The 17,532-nt window shown below is 27.6% G+C and overlaps 1 protein-coding gene and 1 pseudogene across 1 annotated transcript; one reads left to right on the top strand and one right to left on the bottom strand.

Annotated features, from left to right (window-relative positions):
- Window positions 1-1,470: 1,470 nt before the first annotated feature.
- Window positions 1,471-2,057, bottom strand: LOC132946282 (52 kDa repressor of the inhibitor of the protein kinase-like; annotated as a pseudogene).
- Window positions 2,058-9,844: 7,787 nt separating this feature from the next.
- LOC132946116 (uncharacterized) lies at window positions 9,845-10,709 on the top strand. Its single transcript, XM_061015954.1, has 3 exons — window positions 9,845-9,905; window positions 9,978-10,245; window positions 10,319-10,709. The coding sequence occupies exons 1-3, from the start codon at window positions 9,845-9,847 to the stop codon at window positions 10,707-10,709; spliced, it is 720 nt and encodes a 239-aa protein (XP_060871937.1).
- The last annotated feature ends 6,823 nt before the right edge of the window (window positions 10,710-17,532 follow it).

Raw genomic sequence — 17,532 nt, 5'->3', positions numbered from 1 at the left:
TGTAACAACGAATTTATAGTAATTTGCCAACCATCTTAAATGTTTAATTTGATGTGTAACATCATTATTTACTAATTCACCATTTACAATATTGGTTTCCAAGACACGCATACATTTAAAAACATCTAACATGTATATTATGTGTTGTCTTTGGGAGGTAGTGTTTTTAAAAGGTCGATTGAAGTCTTTACTTCCTGTTTTAGGCTTTGAATTAAATATGTCAAATAATTTGTACATATAATCTATAAACATGACAGAAGTTTCAGCAGTAGGTGACAATATACCGCCTTCAATACAAGTGCGTATACCGGCTGCTACGTTTGCACTAAAAATTTGACTAGCGTACAGCACTTTCATTTTTTTGAAAAGGGCCCAGATTTATATGTGCATCTGTTAATTTGGCTGCAAGGCGATTAAGGCCTTAATCAAATTTATAAAAATTAACTAAATATTTTTTTTCTGTGATTCCATTAGCAAATGTTAAATGATACTTAAAAAAGTTATTTCTAGTTGATTTTAACAAGTGAGGGACATCAAAAACATAAAATATTATTTTTTGATTGACAAAAAAATAGGGACGTTGAGGTGAAACATTCATTTTTTTTTTGCAAATCCAATAAAATGTGATCCCTGATCAGTTGTTAAAACCCTTATATTTAAAGAAATACTTTGTATTTTAGAAATTACAGCAAAATAATATTGTATTTTGCAATTGAAGACCAGTGCAACTATTTTTGATAAAATAATAAGCAACTGGTTGTTTCTAGTTATAGCTTACGCCCCTTAACATAAAACATAGTTTGCAGGTTCATATGTCTTCTGATCAAAAGAACTATTAAACCCTACAATGTAATCTTTTGACAAATTATAAAAAAGATTAGTTTTAATCGCCATTTCATCGATGAACAGAACACAATCTTTTGCATCATCTTTAAAATTATTTAATTTAAAATTCAATGATTCAAAGATAACATAATTTAACCCAAGTACTATATAAATTTTTTCAGTAACCCTTCGCAATATTCTTGTGCTCGGAAATTGCAAAATATTTTTTAAAAACTGATAAGCACGAGGTCCGAAAAAAAATAAATTGTGGGAGCTAATTGTTTAAGTTCCTTTGAGTAACGGAAACCTTGGGGTTTTCTAGTGGCTATTTTAACAAAACTTTTTGAAACTAAAGATAAATTAGGTTGTAAATGTACATCACAAACGTTATAAAAATGATTTACTGATGATAAAGTGTCATTCATTTGCTTTTATAACGTTTCAACCTGTTTTTCCAAATTGGCACATCTATTACTAAGTTCACTTACTTTACCTTTTAGTTTTAATTTTCTCGGAAAGTAAGCTCTTTTGTATTTTGTGTTGATGCTGCAGGTGAACTTGGTTTACTAAGTTCATCCAAAGTTGTAGTAGATGGAGACATTGCTGCTAAACAAATTTTCAAATTTTGAATTAGCATTTAGAAATTTAGTATATAAAAAAAAATACAGATATGAACTTACAGGTAGATGGTAAACTCAAATTTATTTGTTCGTCAACCATTGTAGAAACATCAACAGAGATATATGTAGTTTTAATGGTTGTATGCATTACTGTAATTAAGAAAATAAAATATAAGCAAATATAACATTTTAATATGTATACCTAATATCTAGATTCTAGATTATAATGAGTATGTTTATAAAACAACATTTTATACTCATAATTACCAAACTCAGTAGGCACAGCACTAATCAACAATCAAGTTTTTTCTGGGTTTGAAAACATTTTTTTCTTTAAAATGGTTCATACACACTCTATAATTGTTATAAAGGTTATCAACAGACTTTGAACAAAGTTCTTCCCTTCCACAATTAATTAACCATTCTTTAGACCTATAAATAAATTTATGATATTGAAGCAATTCCTTAAAAATTAACTAATACAATCATTGTATTGTTTTAATAAATTACTTACCGATCCAAATCTTTGGGTATTCTAAAAAGGTTGCAATTTTTTTCCTTTCTTGTACTTTTGGCATTTCTACAATTTTGAACAATACATACGAGCACCATTTTAGCCAATGCAATTTATTCAGTGACAATATTTAAGCTGGATAAATGAATTGGTTTTAAACTTAGTCAAAACACTCAAAACTCAAAAAGTCGACCGTTATAACACAGAATAAACAACTAATAAATATCAAAACAATATTATCACAAAATAATGTTGATATTAGCTTCCTCCAAAAAAATGACCGCTTATAATTGATAACATTATGAGTGTCCAGAGCCTGCCTTTGTACTTATTAGTTATTATCGATTATGATCGTTACGACTTATGGGTATTGTTAAATTGAGATACAATTTCGTTTTTCCTTCTGGTTTTTACTGTTGGGTTTGTTAAATTGCCCAGTAGCAGTAAATTTAACGAATATTAGGCATTAATAAGTCGCAAACGGATTACTCAAATTAAATTCTGTAAACGTTAAAATTATTTTTTTCAGTATGTTTATAGATTTTTGTTAACAAAAATAGGTATTGCCATTTGAAAATTGAAAGTTGATAGTGTTTTATCAAATAAGGGAGGAAGTTAAAATTATCGAAATTGCATCACAGTGTAAAATAGTAAAACCTAATAAGTTTAAAAAAAAAAAATATTTTAAAATTCCAAATACTTCCCGAGATATTAACTGGTTCACGATAAAAAAATAAGCCTATATAAACATGCAACATGCAAAGGATCAAAATTAAACACACCAGATCATATCCCGTTCACACTTAGTGCATTAAGTGCAGCACTTTGCTTAAATAATTTTCACTTATCCTTGGAGATAGCAATGTCCCACCGTCCCACCGTACACTACCTCTAATTGGACGATGTGTTGGTGGAGGGGGGGCGAGAAGTAAGGAGAGACATTACCGTCTTCCGCGACATCACATTGATACGTTGAACCCACAATGGATAGTTTTTCCTATTAAAATTACAATATATTAATAAATACCTACTGAAAGAAAAAATAATTTATCTTTATTACTTTATTAAGTTTTTTTCTGTCGCTAGCCTCAGTCAATACCCTTTTTCTTTTCGTCCCCTCAGCTCTATGGAGTGAAAGTGGAACATTACCGCTTTCCTTGACATCGAGTACATACTTCGATCCAGAAATGGGTGGTTTTCCATACTTTCCCTGTAAAAATTATAATATACTAGCTGATACCGTGCACTTCGTTACCCGTTAAATGTACAAACTTTTATATGACTCAAACTTTGTTCAATGCGTTATTAAATATTCGGTGTTTGATATTCTATATTTATCTTAAATTTTCTGCTGCCCGAGATAAAAATTCTAATTCGCAGCAGTTATTATCAGGTAGGCAATCTACCTGCGGTAGATCGCGGACCCCGTGCTGTTTGTACGTAAGTGTATGAATTAACTCTAAAGTATCAAAGTCATACCATGTTTGTCGTTTTTACTTGGTATAACTTTGATAAAAAATATAAAAAGTAAAAAAGGAAATTTAGCCCTTTTTAAAAAAGTAAAAAGTAAATTTTTGACATTTTCCCCTAAGATTTAACCCTTTCTAAAAATGAATCCTTTCTTAAAATTCAACCATTTCTAAAAATAATCATTTCTTTAAAAAAAAATCAACCCTTTTTAAAAAATAAATAAATATTTTATCTATTAATTATTTCTTCTATAACCAATAACGACCATATATATAAACAAACATTTCCACCGTAAGTCTCAAAATCCCTGTTTGATCACTTCCCCAGGCTTCTATTAATTTATCGTAGTGTGGTGTTCTATAGCCTTCCTCGATAAATGGACTATCCAACAAAAAATGAATTTTTCAATTCGAACCAGTAGTTCCTGAGATTAGCGCGTTCAAACAAACAAACAAACAAACAAACTCTACAGCTTTATAAAATAATAATAATAATATATAATATAAATAAATAATACAAATATCGATAATAGCTGGGCTTGAAATCGATTAATATCGATAAAAATAAAAAATATTCTGGTTGATATACATTTTTTATTTTAGACACTCATAACTCTAGAGTAAACAAATATAATAGTTGGCACATTATTCATTTTATTTTGAAACATTATCGTTTTATGTTATCTAAAACTTTTTCAATAAAAACGACTATTGTTTTTTGGAGAGAATTTTTATGCTTAAAGTTATGAGTGTCTAAAATAAAAAATGTATGTCAACCAGAATATAAAAATATATTTTTTTTTTTCGATTTTTATCGATATTAATCGATTTCAAGCCCACCTATTATCGATATTTGTATTATTTATTTATTATTATTATTATTTTTATATTATTTATATTTTTTTCTGCTAGATGGCGCCACCGGTGTAACTCAGTTTTTGTCTCTAAATCTCTAACTCACATCAGTTAGGTCCGTAATTTATGCTGTAAACCCGCCTCCATTTTTATATATATATAGATTAATAAATACTGAATGAAATAATAATTATCCTTTTTTACTTTTTTAAACTTATTGTCGCTATCTTCTGGCGGTACACTTTTTCTTTTTTCTCCGGCTCTAGAGAGTGAGAGGGAGGTTGTTTCAATTTTATTCGAGTCTACTTTAAACAATCGTGCTTTCTTACCAGAAGTATGTTTTAAGACCGGTGTTTCAGTCGATGATTTGCTATTGGGACGATGCTGACGTATTACACTAGATATTTTCAGCCAACGAAATTATAAAAAAAAACATTTGGTTATGTGAATATTTTATTTCTTATGGACGCCATGTGGTTATGTTACTGTGAATGTCCGCAATTGGTGAATGCTGACAGTCACCTGGTGAATGTCAACATACACCTAATGAATTGGTGAATGTTGAAAAACTAAAATAATACAGACATTTACTAGTGGATGTTGACATTTACGTCAGGATTTTGGACAATGTTGACATACCTACACAACAAGATTTTGGTTAATGTTGACATAGATACGTATTCGCACATATATTATTATTAAAGTACTATACATATAGTTAATAGTTGAATGTTTTTTATGTTATAAAGTAGAAACAACATAATATCTTTAATTAAATCAAAAAAAATATTATTATTACTATAATTATTAAACAATATTATAAAATATTATATTTGTATAATGATTAGGTATTTAAATTATGATTATTTTATAATATTACTTATTACAGCATGACAAACTGTCATGACATTGTGTACTACATAAAATGCCAACATTTCTACATTTACACTTTTTTGTAGTACACTTTGTTTTACAGTTACATTTTGTATATCCTTGCCCACCAATCAATGAATTTGATGTAGAAGCTTCCCTTAAAGAAATTTGTACATCCCTTTGTACATCAGTGATTGATATTAAATTTTCTTTACACACTGAAAACTGGTTTCTGGTGTATAATCGATTTATAACACCGTTTTTGGTAGCTAATTTATAAAAATCATTATCTACTATATCTAATACTACGGCTAAAATATTTTGGGGATCCATTTTACTACGATCAACATCTGGAACTCGAATACGGACAGTTTCTCCAACATTAGCCGGCTGAAACTTTTGTTTTGAAGTTCGCAACATTTTTACAGCTTGCACTTGAAGATTGGTGATTGCTACTTCTCTATTCAAAATTATTTATCAAAATTATCAATTTGTATAATACCTGTTTTATAATTGCGATTAAATAATATCGGCATTACCAACATTCACCAATATCGTTGTATAAATGTCGACATTCACTAGTGTATGTTTACTAAGGTCACAAATTTAATCAATAAGTCGACATTCACCAATGAATTTAGTGTATGTTGGCATTAACCGGTGACTGTCAGCATTCACCAATTGCGGTCTTTCACAGTAACATATATATATATTATATTGTATAGTCTTTTTCCATTTATTGAATTTTTCAATTTCTTATTTTGTTAAACTTTCTATACTTGAATGACTGACATCCCAAGAAATTAAGGTTATAACCTATCAGTTGACAGTTGTTCAATTTACCTGAATTTGGTAAATTTCAGAAGCTAACTTATATTCTAACTTAGTTACTTTTTATATTAGAGTAATTTAACTTTAACTAGTTGAAAAAAGTGAATTGCCCAGTTTTGCCTATAGGTAGGTATTTATTTTTAAATGTTATCCTTTATTAGATAGTATCTATTAGTTACTAAAAGGTAAAGTTCCTACTATCTATTAAAATGGCTCTATTTCTATGGCTTTAACATATTTATAATATTGTGAATTTGTGTAGGTACCAAAAGTTAAACAAATCATAATAATTGAGCAAACACTTCAATACCTTCATCATTATATATTATAATTTTTGATATAAGGAGTGTCTGAATACTTAAATTTTGTGTACCAGTAAAATAAACAAAATAATATATTTTAAACTGTACCTAATTTATGAAGTACTTACTATTGGTTAAATCTGATGTGTTGGCATTGTTATTTATCTGTCCATCCAATATTTTAATGCGCTTTAGAGACACTTCTTCAATTTATAGTCATTTTTATTGTATATTCTGTTAAAATCAATATCTATCTAGAATTTAAAACAATACGTATTAGTTATTTTTGACTGAATACATTACAAATATTATTATTAAGTAAATACCTACTTAATTGTATAGATTCAATGTCCACAGAAGTTAGTGTCACAATAACAAATTCATTTTGTGAATTTCGCACTTCATTTAGTAAAACCTCCTCTACCATTTTCATCATGAATGGATTTTTTTTACAAAGGAATGAATACACTATGTAAAAAATATATTTTTACCAATATTTTTGAATCTGAAAAATTAATAACTTGTGAGAAATTTTCTATATAATAACATATAAATAGATAATAACAAAAAAAAAATTTAAGTTGGACTCTAAGATCACCAACCCTGGTATTTGTAGGTAGGTACTAAATAATGAAGATTATACCTACTATATTCAAATTTTATAAGAATCATATTTCAACAGTTTTTTTATTGAATTTATCATTTTTTTTACTATGGAGTATTATTATAATACAAAACATTAGTACAATAATACCTACCTAATGGAAATAATTTATTTGTAATATTATAACATGCTTTCTAGACTTATTCATGAGGTATAAAAAATTTATAATTTTGACATTTCTTAAGTTAGTGAGAATTAAACTAAGCTAGTATTAAATCTTAATTAGGAACAAAATGTACCTTACATTGTATATGCAAATAGACTTTCAAATATTCAGCAAATATAACCTGGTGAAAATCGTGAAGCGTAATGTTGAAAAATTTTTCAAAAATTGAATTTCCTGTATTTACTTTGGATATCAATATCAACCTAGCAACTATATCATAGGCAGTAAATTAAAAATGATCCCTTAAATACTAAACATTCTAAAATCATAATATTAATGTTTCAAGTTTCTATAAAATTGTGTTTAATGAATAACTCAATTTTAGAAATATTTTGAGAAGACAAGCTGTTACAAGAATATAAGTATTAGGAATTATACCTATTAATGTATACTTATCATGTATTTAATATTATTCTATAATTTTTATTTTTGAATCTTAATGTTTAAAACTCTAATGTACAGTACTATAATATAATGCACATGACTCATAGAATTGTACAACTGTATAAGTTATTGAAGCAGAGCTATTCCATGAATATTATTTCTAAAGCAGCAACTTCAATGTAGGCTTCACAGTTCTATAATCTATTGATGAAAATATTGTGATTTATACGTCATATGTTGTGGTCTCCTTACAATCCTTAAAATTAACGAAAAACACTAAAAATTAAACTTACAATTTAAAATTGTTGGTGATTCCACAAAGAAAATCTTCAATATTTGTATTATTGTTATAATTAGTTCATATTTTTTTTATTTTAGCTGCTCTAAATCGGTAAATTTTTTTTGGGGGTCTCGATGCCCTCTTCATATTGTTTGATTTTTAATCTGTTAATGCTCTCTTTTTTTTTTAATTCATCTATAAATCGCCAAATTAAAGAATGCATACCATTTATTAGTGATGTAAAACACTAAATAATATTTTTTATTTAATATAAAAGTATATAAGTATATATATAAGTATATTGTTAGGTAACTACTTTTACATAAGACTTGTATTACCTTGATTTCCGAATGAAAAGTTCAAACAATTACTGGCTATAGAATACTATACAACTTTTATTGCAAAGCCATTTTATATTGACAAACAATATCCCACCAACATATTTAGATAACTTTTGCTTAAAACATTATTCTCTGTAAAGTAACATCAATAGGATTATTGAAAAAATGTGTTTTTTGATATTGAATCGTTTGACCAGCAATTCTTTGAATAATAGGTAACTTGTTCAATATTAGAGGTTCTTTATTCAGTGTATTCCAGCTTAAATGTGTATATTATCTAAAAATATTAAAGTTAAACATTTAGTTTAAACATGTATTACCTAATTTTTTTTTTTAATTTTACCTATATAATATGTGTATACTCATTATAAATTCTATTCTATAAGCAAATTCATCGACCGTTCATTGTAATGAAATTCTGGAAATCTTCTAGGAAGAGATGTAGTTGTGTTTTTTTTTTTAGATGAATTATTAGACGGAAAAAGTTTCTGTGCAATTCTAAGAGAACGGATTAAGGATCTTTACTTATAAACAGAAGGTATATTATACAAATATTTCACTCACCGCATTTATAACAAATATTATATGAGTAAACATATATTTGTATACTGCAAATAACATTCCACTATTGATTGGTTATTTATTACCACAAATTAAGATATACTGGATACGGAACGGAGCAGGTTATCAGCTTATAAAATGAAACTGAAAAGTGCTAAGACAATCAGCTGCTGTGTCAAGAATACTAGCGCTCTCTAGTTATATTATACTCTCTAGTTTTATGAAATTCCCGCACTTTTTTTGAAAATATATTATATATATTATTGTATTTGATTTGTCACAGAAAATGTGGGCAAGAGTCAAAATATTTTGAAATTTATATGATGTATTTTAAAATGCTAATACAAACATCTAAATAAAATTTAAAATATTTGTGGCTAAGTTTTTTGGTTGCATAAAAAAAACTAAATCTATTTGGTCTAAAACTGTTTCTGCCTAAAAATCCGAGTCAATTACGACCACTCAAAAGTACCAACTAGATTATCTTTCCCACCAGAAAATATTATGCAGTTTAAAATAGAAGCATTATTTCTATTGGCATAAAAGATCAAGAATTTGTGGAGCTCATTTTTCTAAAAATGATATTCACGATACTTGGACTTCTGGCGAAGGGTCAAATCAGTATTCGGTAAGTTATAAGTTTAATTTTTGATTATAATCATTGTCCTAACATAATATACTTAGTATAATGCTAAATTATATCACTGATGCTTACTAAGTTTTTGTTCTAAAATATATATAGATATGCTTAAAAAAGCCAAGATTAAAAGATGGAGCAGTTCCTAAATTATTTTTAAATGGCAATACTGGAAATATTGATACACCCATCACTCTCAATACCTCAAGTAGTTTTAATGTTGAGTATGACTAATGAGTGTACCCTATATTTTTAAATAACAATAATAATTATTTAATATATATTTTATATTTTATATTTTAGAATACTAATGAAAATATGGAATGGAGTGTATCTTCTGATATTAATACTAGTTATACATCTCAAACCAGCAGTACAACTTTGTCAACTAATTTTAATGAAAATTCGGAATTATATAATCTTTTATTAAAGAAGAGTCATAACATAAAATTACCATCTTATTGGTTAAATGATCTTACAACTAATAAAAAACTTAAAACTAAATTTATATCATTTTTTAAAATGGGATGTTATGGCAACAGATGTCAACGAATTGTTGAAAAGCAACTAGTAGTTACTGAAAGTATGTATTATGAATAGGTACATAATAATTTGAACTAAGAGAATTTACACATATTTTATAATATTTTTTTAGAGTCTGAACTTATTATATATGTACTCAACGTACAGCTCTCTGTTGAAGAAATAGAAATGTTTTATCCTACTTCATCTGTTACTTTAACAAAGCCCACCATTTTAGATATTGAAAAAATAATAAGTACCCTTGATAAAGCGTATGTATGTTATGGTGCAGCCTTGGTTTCTGACTTTCCAAATGTAAAACCATCTTTTGGATTTCAATATACCATGAGCAATGGTTATTGGAAACATTCAAACTGTAAAAAAATATCAATTGAAAATAGGTAAGAATAAGTAAACTGTACATTTTAATAAACTATTATAGTAGAAAACTGAAATTGTTAAACTTTTGTTTAGTGGTATGTGTTCATGGTGTCAACACCTATATTTTTCATTGAAAAGAAAATACAAGAGGTTAATGGATGGAGACAAAATAAACATATTTTTCTCACCATCTAAGTTAAAACCCCTAAATAAACTAAGACATACCAAGAGGATAGTGAGACAAAAGGCTGCAAGAGCCAATACTAGAATCATGAAGCTTCAAAATAGTTTAAGGCAGGTACAATACCAAATGAAAATGTTTTCTGAAGAATCATTAACAGATATAGTTGAAAAATCTGGTATTTCACAAATCCAATCAGATTTATTATGTGAAATATTTGCAGCTGCAAAACTGAAAAATAATAAAAGTCAACGTTACTCAGAAAATTGGATGCTCTTATGCCCATTATTTCAAATTCGGTAATTTTTAATTGTTTAGCGTTATTTTTTTAATATAATCTTATTTTTATCACAAAAAAATTAATTCATATTGTATCTATTTAATTTTCTACAGATCTCTTCAGGATATAACTTTTTGAAAGAACAAGGAGTTTTGCCATTACCATGTGTTGAAACAATTAGAAGACATTTGCTAGCAGTAAAAAATGGATGTGGTTTTGACCTATCATTTTTTAAGCTTCTGAAAAAAAAATATTTAAGTTAAACACCGAGCCAAAAAAAAGGAATTTTGCTTCTTGATGAAACTTTTTTGAGAAAAAATATTCATGTCAATAGCAGAAGTCTTACTTACAGTGGATTAGAGGACTTTGGAGGAGAGATAAAAAATAAGGTTGGGAGTTCTGAAGAAGCTGACCATGGATTAGTGTTCATGTGGCAAGGGTTAGCAACCAACGTTACTCAGCCTATAGCTGTATTTGCGTCCAAAGGGCCAGTTAAAGGTTTTACTATACTTAACTATTTTATATATTTTTACATTTTTTTTTTTTTTATATATTATATAATGTTTGTTGAAATTATAGGTGTTGATTTATCTCAATTACTTATTAAGGCTATTCTTTTGCTGGAAGATGCTGGGCTACAGGTTTTAGGTGTAACATGTGATACTAATAAGACTATGTTCAAAAACCTAGGAATAAATGGAAGCAAATCAGAGTTAAAAAACTATTTTATTAATCCTTTCGACGAGCTTAGAAAAATATTTGTTTTCAGTGATGCTCCACATGTAATAAAGAATATACGAAATCGTTTAGTTCAAAAAAAACTGTTGAAGGTATTTAACTTTTTAATTATAACTATATTATCTAATTTAATTAAATACATGTTTAAGAATATTTCTTGAACTTTTTAGCTTCATCCATTGAAGGATTATGTCAAATGGGAACATTACTATTCTGTTTTTAATAACGATTCAAAAACCATGTTGAAAATATGCCCAAAAATTACTAAAGCCCATATTGAATTAAACAATCTATCAAAAATGAAGGTGAAATATGCCACACAGGTAATAGTTTGTTAGGGATTAATGTAGTAATATGAATAATAATAATTTAAAAATATTAATTGTATAACATTGGAAAAAGTGTAATATTTCATCTACTAAAGAATATTATTTATGTGTCTATTGAAATAAATTTAAAATACTCATGTTTAAATAGATATTTAGTAATTCAATGGCCATTGGCATCCGATTTTACCGTGACCGGAAATTAAAAGGACTCGAAGATTCTTTAGAAACTGAAGAATTCACATTATTCTTAAATAATATGTTTGATGCTCTAAATAGGAAATTTTCTGCTGAAGGCATTAAGAAACACAGCAAAGATTTAGAGGTTATTTATGTGTTTCTGTTGTGTGTGTGTTGGCCATGAATTAAGATATCTTAATTTGTGGTATTGCCTAATGGCATTTGTTCTTTATATATGTCTGTGTTTTTATGTTTAACTATTTATCTATAATTTGTAGTACTTAATATCTTAATAAATCTAATAGGTTAGGTTATTTAGAAAAATTGGTTGATTATTTGTTTATTTTATACTAATAAATGTTTAATATTAGTGTGCATAACTTATATAAAATTGATTAGCTAATTACATTTTTTATTCTAAAAAATGTATTAAACCAAAGCCTTATTTGGTTAGATAATTGGGAATAAAATTTCATAGATAGTAAAATACTGGAAAAAGAATTTCTAACTAGAAATACAGCAGATTCTTTGAGATTGACTTTAAAATCTAGCATCGATTTAGTTACATATTTACTTGACGAATGCAATTTTCAGTATGTTCTAACTTCCAAGTTCAATCAAGATGCGATTGAAGTAAGCAAATCATTTCCAGTTAATTAGTGTGTATTAAAAGTCTTAATGATATTTATTGCAGATTTTTTTTGGTATTGTGAGACAAACAGCAGGACCTAATGACCACCCTGCTACTCCAACATTTCTACAGCTATACAGACTATTATCTGTATACTCGTTAGGCAAACCACCTAAATCAGGAAATTGTACATTATCAGAAGGTATGATTAAAATTTAACTAACTATCTAATTTAATTAATATAATTAACATACCTAGTACTTACTTTAAATTCCAGTTATAGTCCTGCATTAACAATAACTGATTTGAAAGAAGCAGCTATGAAAAATGTATCACAGCGAGTTGAAAAAATAAATCAACTAAAATCTCAGATAGACTTAATTGTTGAAGAAGGTAGATGGGACCTAGATGATATATTTGAAAATGCTGACATTAGTAAAGCTGACACATTTGACTGTGTTGTTTATTATTTAGCAGGGTAATATATATTATTTATTTTTAATCTGTAATACTACTTTTAGACTACAGTAGTATAGCCAAAGTATAATATACAATTTATAATTTATATTTATCTATTTGATTAGATATTTGGCCAGACGGATTGCAAAGAAAACGGATTGCCCTGACTGCTTAGCTGGGATTAAGAGCTTCGATGAAGTTACCATAAATCATGCTGAATTAATCAATCTAAAATCTCGAGGCTATTTAACTCACCCAGACAGTAATTTTTATGTACTACTTAGGAGGATTGAGAGTTCATTCATGAAACATGCAAATAGTGCCAATGTGTTTGATGATACTGTAGAGGATTTCATATCAAACAACTATATAGTACCATTTCCTTGTGATGTCCATAAAGAAAAAGTCATATTGGATAGGTATACTAATATCATATATCACAATGAGAATGCGTCAACATTCCTATATGACTAATAAAAAACTAAAAAGTCAAAACATAATAAAAAAGAAACTGTCAAAGTTAGTTTTCAAATAGTGTTACGAAAAATTTATTTGGAAATAATTGTATACAATTAAAAGTTATAATTAATAAATAAAATATGTATTAAAAATTTGAGAAATTTAAATATTTAAGTAGGGACCTGGCACAGTGGCACATCGGTAACATAAATAAATGATTTTTGAATAATTCTCTGTGATAGACGATAGTATTGATAATAAGTACATACATTATACACTAGGGCTAAAATAGCGCTAGTTGGTTTGACACATCTTAGCAATTAGTGTATTCAGTTTATCACATTCCGTTCCGTATCCAGTATATCTTAATTCGTGTTTATTACTTAACCACTCATTGTATTACAACGTCGTACAACGTATTAGACATGATTAAAATAATATCATGGGTGTATTTAGTATTTACGCATTATTTACATTAGTCAATAATAAATAGTAATAGATAATATTATGATAACCAATCTTTTATTTTAATAAATAATAATATTAATGATTCTTAGTTCATGGTCAACACCTCTACCGTGGTTGAGAATGCAACCGTTTTAATATTTTATATGGGATCGGGGTACTTGTCCCGAAATGTAACTATGCGAAAAAAGCTCAACGCCCGCGCCACGAGTCCCCGTGACTATTATTACTATAATTAGTCTACGAAGTACGATTTACGAGTTACGACCATAGACTATTCTATGTTTACGACGCACCGACCACCGGCTCATCGGGCTCGCGAACAAACTGTAAATATTGTCATCTCAGTATAATAAATCATAATATTATGGTACTGGTCTAGTTGACCCACGCCCAGAAAGGCAATTCCCCCGCCACTCAGGTTTAGTTGACGCCCGCCACTTACATCTCTCGTATTTTCGATATTATAATCAATAATCAATAATACATTATTCATTTATGATAATACAGAACAATTCAGGCGATCAAAATAAAAATATAATATAAATAAGTCGTGATACCTACGTATAATAAAAAATAAAAAATAATAAAATAAATCGTAGTCATCGTATAATTTTTTTTTTTGTTGTTCAGATGACGACTGAATAACTGAGGTAGGTACTCCATAATGTTACCCGCTATTATACCTATCTTATATCATTAATTTTACTGCACGGATTTTTCCAAACATTATTCTTAAAATATCTAATTAGAGAATTTCACACGAATACCTAACGTATGTATTATGAACTCGTACCTTTTTTATCTGCACTCTGCAATCTATCTGTATATTATACATTTTATAATATCGATCTATAATAGGTATCGATAGATAAGATATTTTGATCGCCTGAATTGTTCTGTATAATTATAAATGTATAATGTATTATTGATTATAACATCAAGAATACGAGAGATGTATGTGGCGGTCGTCAATTAAATCTGAGTTGTAGGAAAATTGCCTTCTGGGCGGGGGTCAACTAGACCAGTACCCTAAAACGTTATACCATTGTTTATAAATACTAGTAATTATGTTCTATGTGTACATTTTTCAGAAAAGCCAATTTAAATGTGTTTAAATATTTGTCAGCTTATTATTATTTGATTTGTATGTATAGGTTATCAAAACTTTTTTAATTAAACCAGAATTTGTATTATTTCAACAATTGATTGAGAAGAAATTTGGTAATCAAAAAATAATAAAATATTTACATAGAACCTTTTGGATCCAAACCCGCGATGAGTTTCTCATTATCCCGAATCATTTTGTATCAACTAAATACATTCTGACTCCGCTGTATTCACTGGAAAAAAGTAATTTGTTAGTCTTTAGATATCATTATTGCAAATTTGCAACCACGTCTACATTTTATAACATGTATATTATTTTATATTTTATATATTAGATTTAATGATGATGATCCAGAATTCTTTTATGCTGAAGTTTGGACAGTAGTAATAGATTTCATTTTAAAGAGAGTTGGCTGGGAAAAAGTTTAAGCGGATATCAATTGTGTCGGAATTCAGTGTTTTTTAAATGGAGGCGTTTATAGAACTGCTTATCATTTACATGATGTAAGTATAATATTATAGAAACTCAATTTAAATATTAAATGTTTTATTGTTTTATAATGTGATATTCATCTTATTAATTAGAGGTTAATTAATATATATTTTTCATTAATGTAAATGTTACTAACTAAAATATATTCCATTTTTAAGCTACTCTATTTCTTAAACTGTGGAAACGGTATTCAACTACCATTACACAATGCCGGGGATTGACAGAATTCAATTTTGAAGCTCAACATCTAAGGCCACAATAATTAGCACGTTTAGCTTGATATAATCATACCAAACATAGTCACAGGGAATTGTCGAACCAACTGTGACTCTGGAAGAATATTTCTGCTGCATAATTTAGCATTTCTGTTCTTTTACTATAAGTAACATTAAGTATTAATTTAATTAACATTTAAATCCTCTTTTTTTTTTTTAAGACTGTAGTTGCTTATGCTGCCGTGTTCGGAGTTGTGCTGTATTGAACGTCTGATTTATCATTACTTAGTCAAACAAATCAATCAGATTGGATGTGTACATATAGCAATATATTTATTCCAACTACAGGAGCTATCATCAATTCGTTTTGCATTAAATTATTACATTTTGTAAGTATTTATATTTTTTTATTTATATAACAACTAACCTGAGACCTTGGAAGTAGTAAATTCATAAAATAAAAATGGAAAGATAAATATCTCAATACTCATTTCATTTTAGATTCTGAGCAAATCGATGAATATATTGGTTCTATAATGAAGTGTTTTTGAATATTTTTTTTCGTCATCATATTTTCGGAACCATACAAATGGTATGATATTCAAGTTTAAAAATTAGTTCAACCTACCATATTAACAATAGAAAAATAAATTTATAATAGTAATAAAAATATATAATAAAATATCCTTTGAAATATAGGTTGTCTCGACTTATAATTGTTTTTTCATAGTGTATAATAATGTATCATTGAACTTGAATTTACATTTAACACATCCACTATAATGATTTACTCAATTATCTAATTTACTATAAATCATAGCAAGTTCTCTTTTTTTTTTATTTTACTTTTTTCATATAATTGAAAAATGTAATAAGCTTTCTTAACACACTGACTGCCATGTGAACGTCTGCAGTCATTTGTAATCCTTAAACTCTATACGCTTGTGACCTCTTGTACCAATAATTGATCATTACTACCTCACCATGTCATGACAAAGGTTTCTTAAACAATACTTTAGCTTACTTTGAAAGAGATATCGCTTCATTGTCATCATCATATACTAATTATTTGTTAATTCGTACTAAACTATATATAAGTGTGTTACATTATTTATTTTTATTATATTATTATAATATTTATGATCATTTTTATTTTATAACAATATAACATTTGAGAACTGTAATTGTTGGTTTTGTTTTCTTATTAAATGGTGTTTGTGTGTTCTCTTCAAAACTACAACAAAAACCATTAATCTAACTGAAAATGTAATTATCTGTCTTCTATTTACCTTTTAGAAATGGAACACATAGATGGTTGCATGGTGTCAATTCAACACAAACCTTATAAGACAAATAAATAAAGATATTGAGGATTGATTATTTATTGTTTAAAATTATGTTTTGTTCAGCCACACTTTCTGTATATTAATACATTTATTATATCAATCTAAATTAGTGAGGCCCAACGTTTTTTAATCTGTGGGCCATAGAAAATTCAAAATATAAATATTTAAAAATAAAAGGAGGAAATTTAAATACCTTGGAAATAATTGTATTTTTAAATATTTTGTTTCAACTTAATTAAACAAAAAATAACACAAAGATTACTTACTGTAAAATACAGATACCTAAATTCAAAAAAGTATTCCAATACTCTGCCCGAGTACTTAAAAAGTATTTGAATACTTTTACACAAGTACTTTACAAGACAGATGTCCAGTATTATTTTAACACGGCCTTCGTAATTTTTGTCCTGTACTGCACAACGCT

Source organism: Metopolophium dirhodum, chromosome 6 (genome assembly GCF_019925205.1).
Source record: "Metopolophium dirhodum isolate CAU chromosome 6, ASM1992520v1, whole genome shotgun sequence".
In the NCBI taxonomy this organism is placed as follows: domain Eukaryota; kingdom Metazoa; phylum Arthropoda; class Insecta; order Hemiptera; family Aphididae; genus Metopolophium; species Metopolophium dirhodum.
The sequence above is the reverse complement of the archived record's forward strand: the minus strand, read 5'-3'. Positions and strand labels throughout refer to the sequence as shown.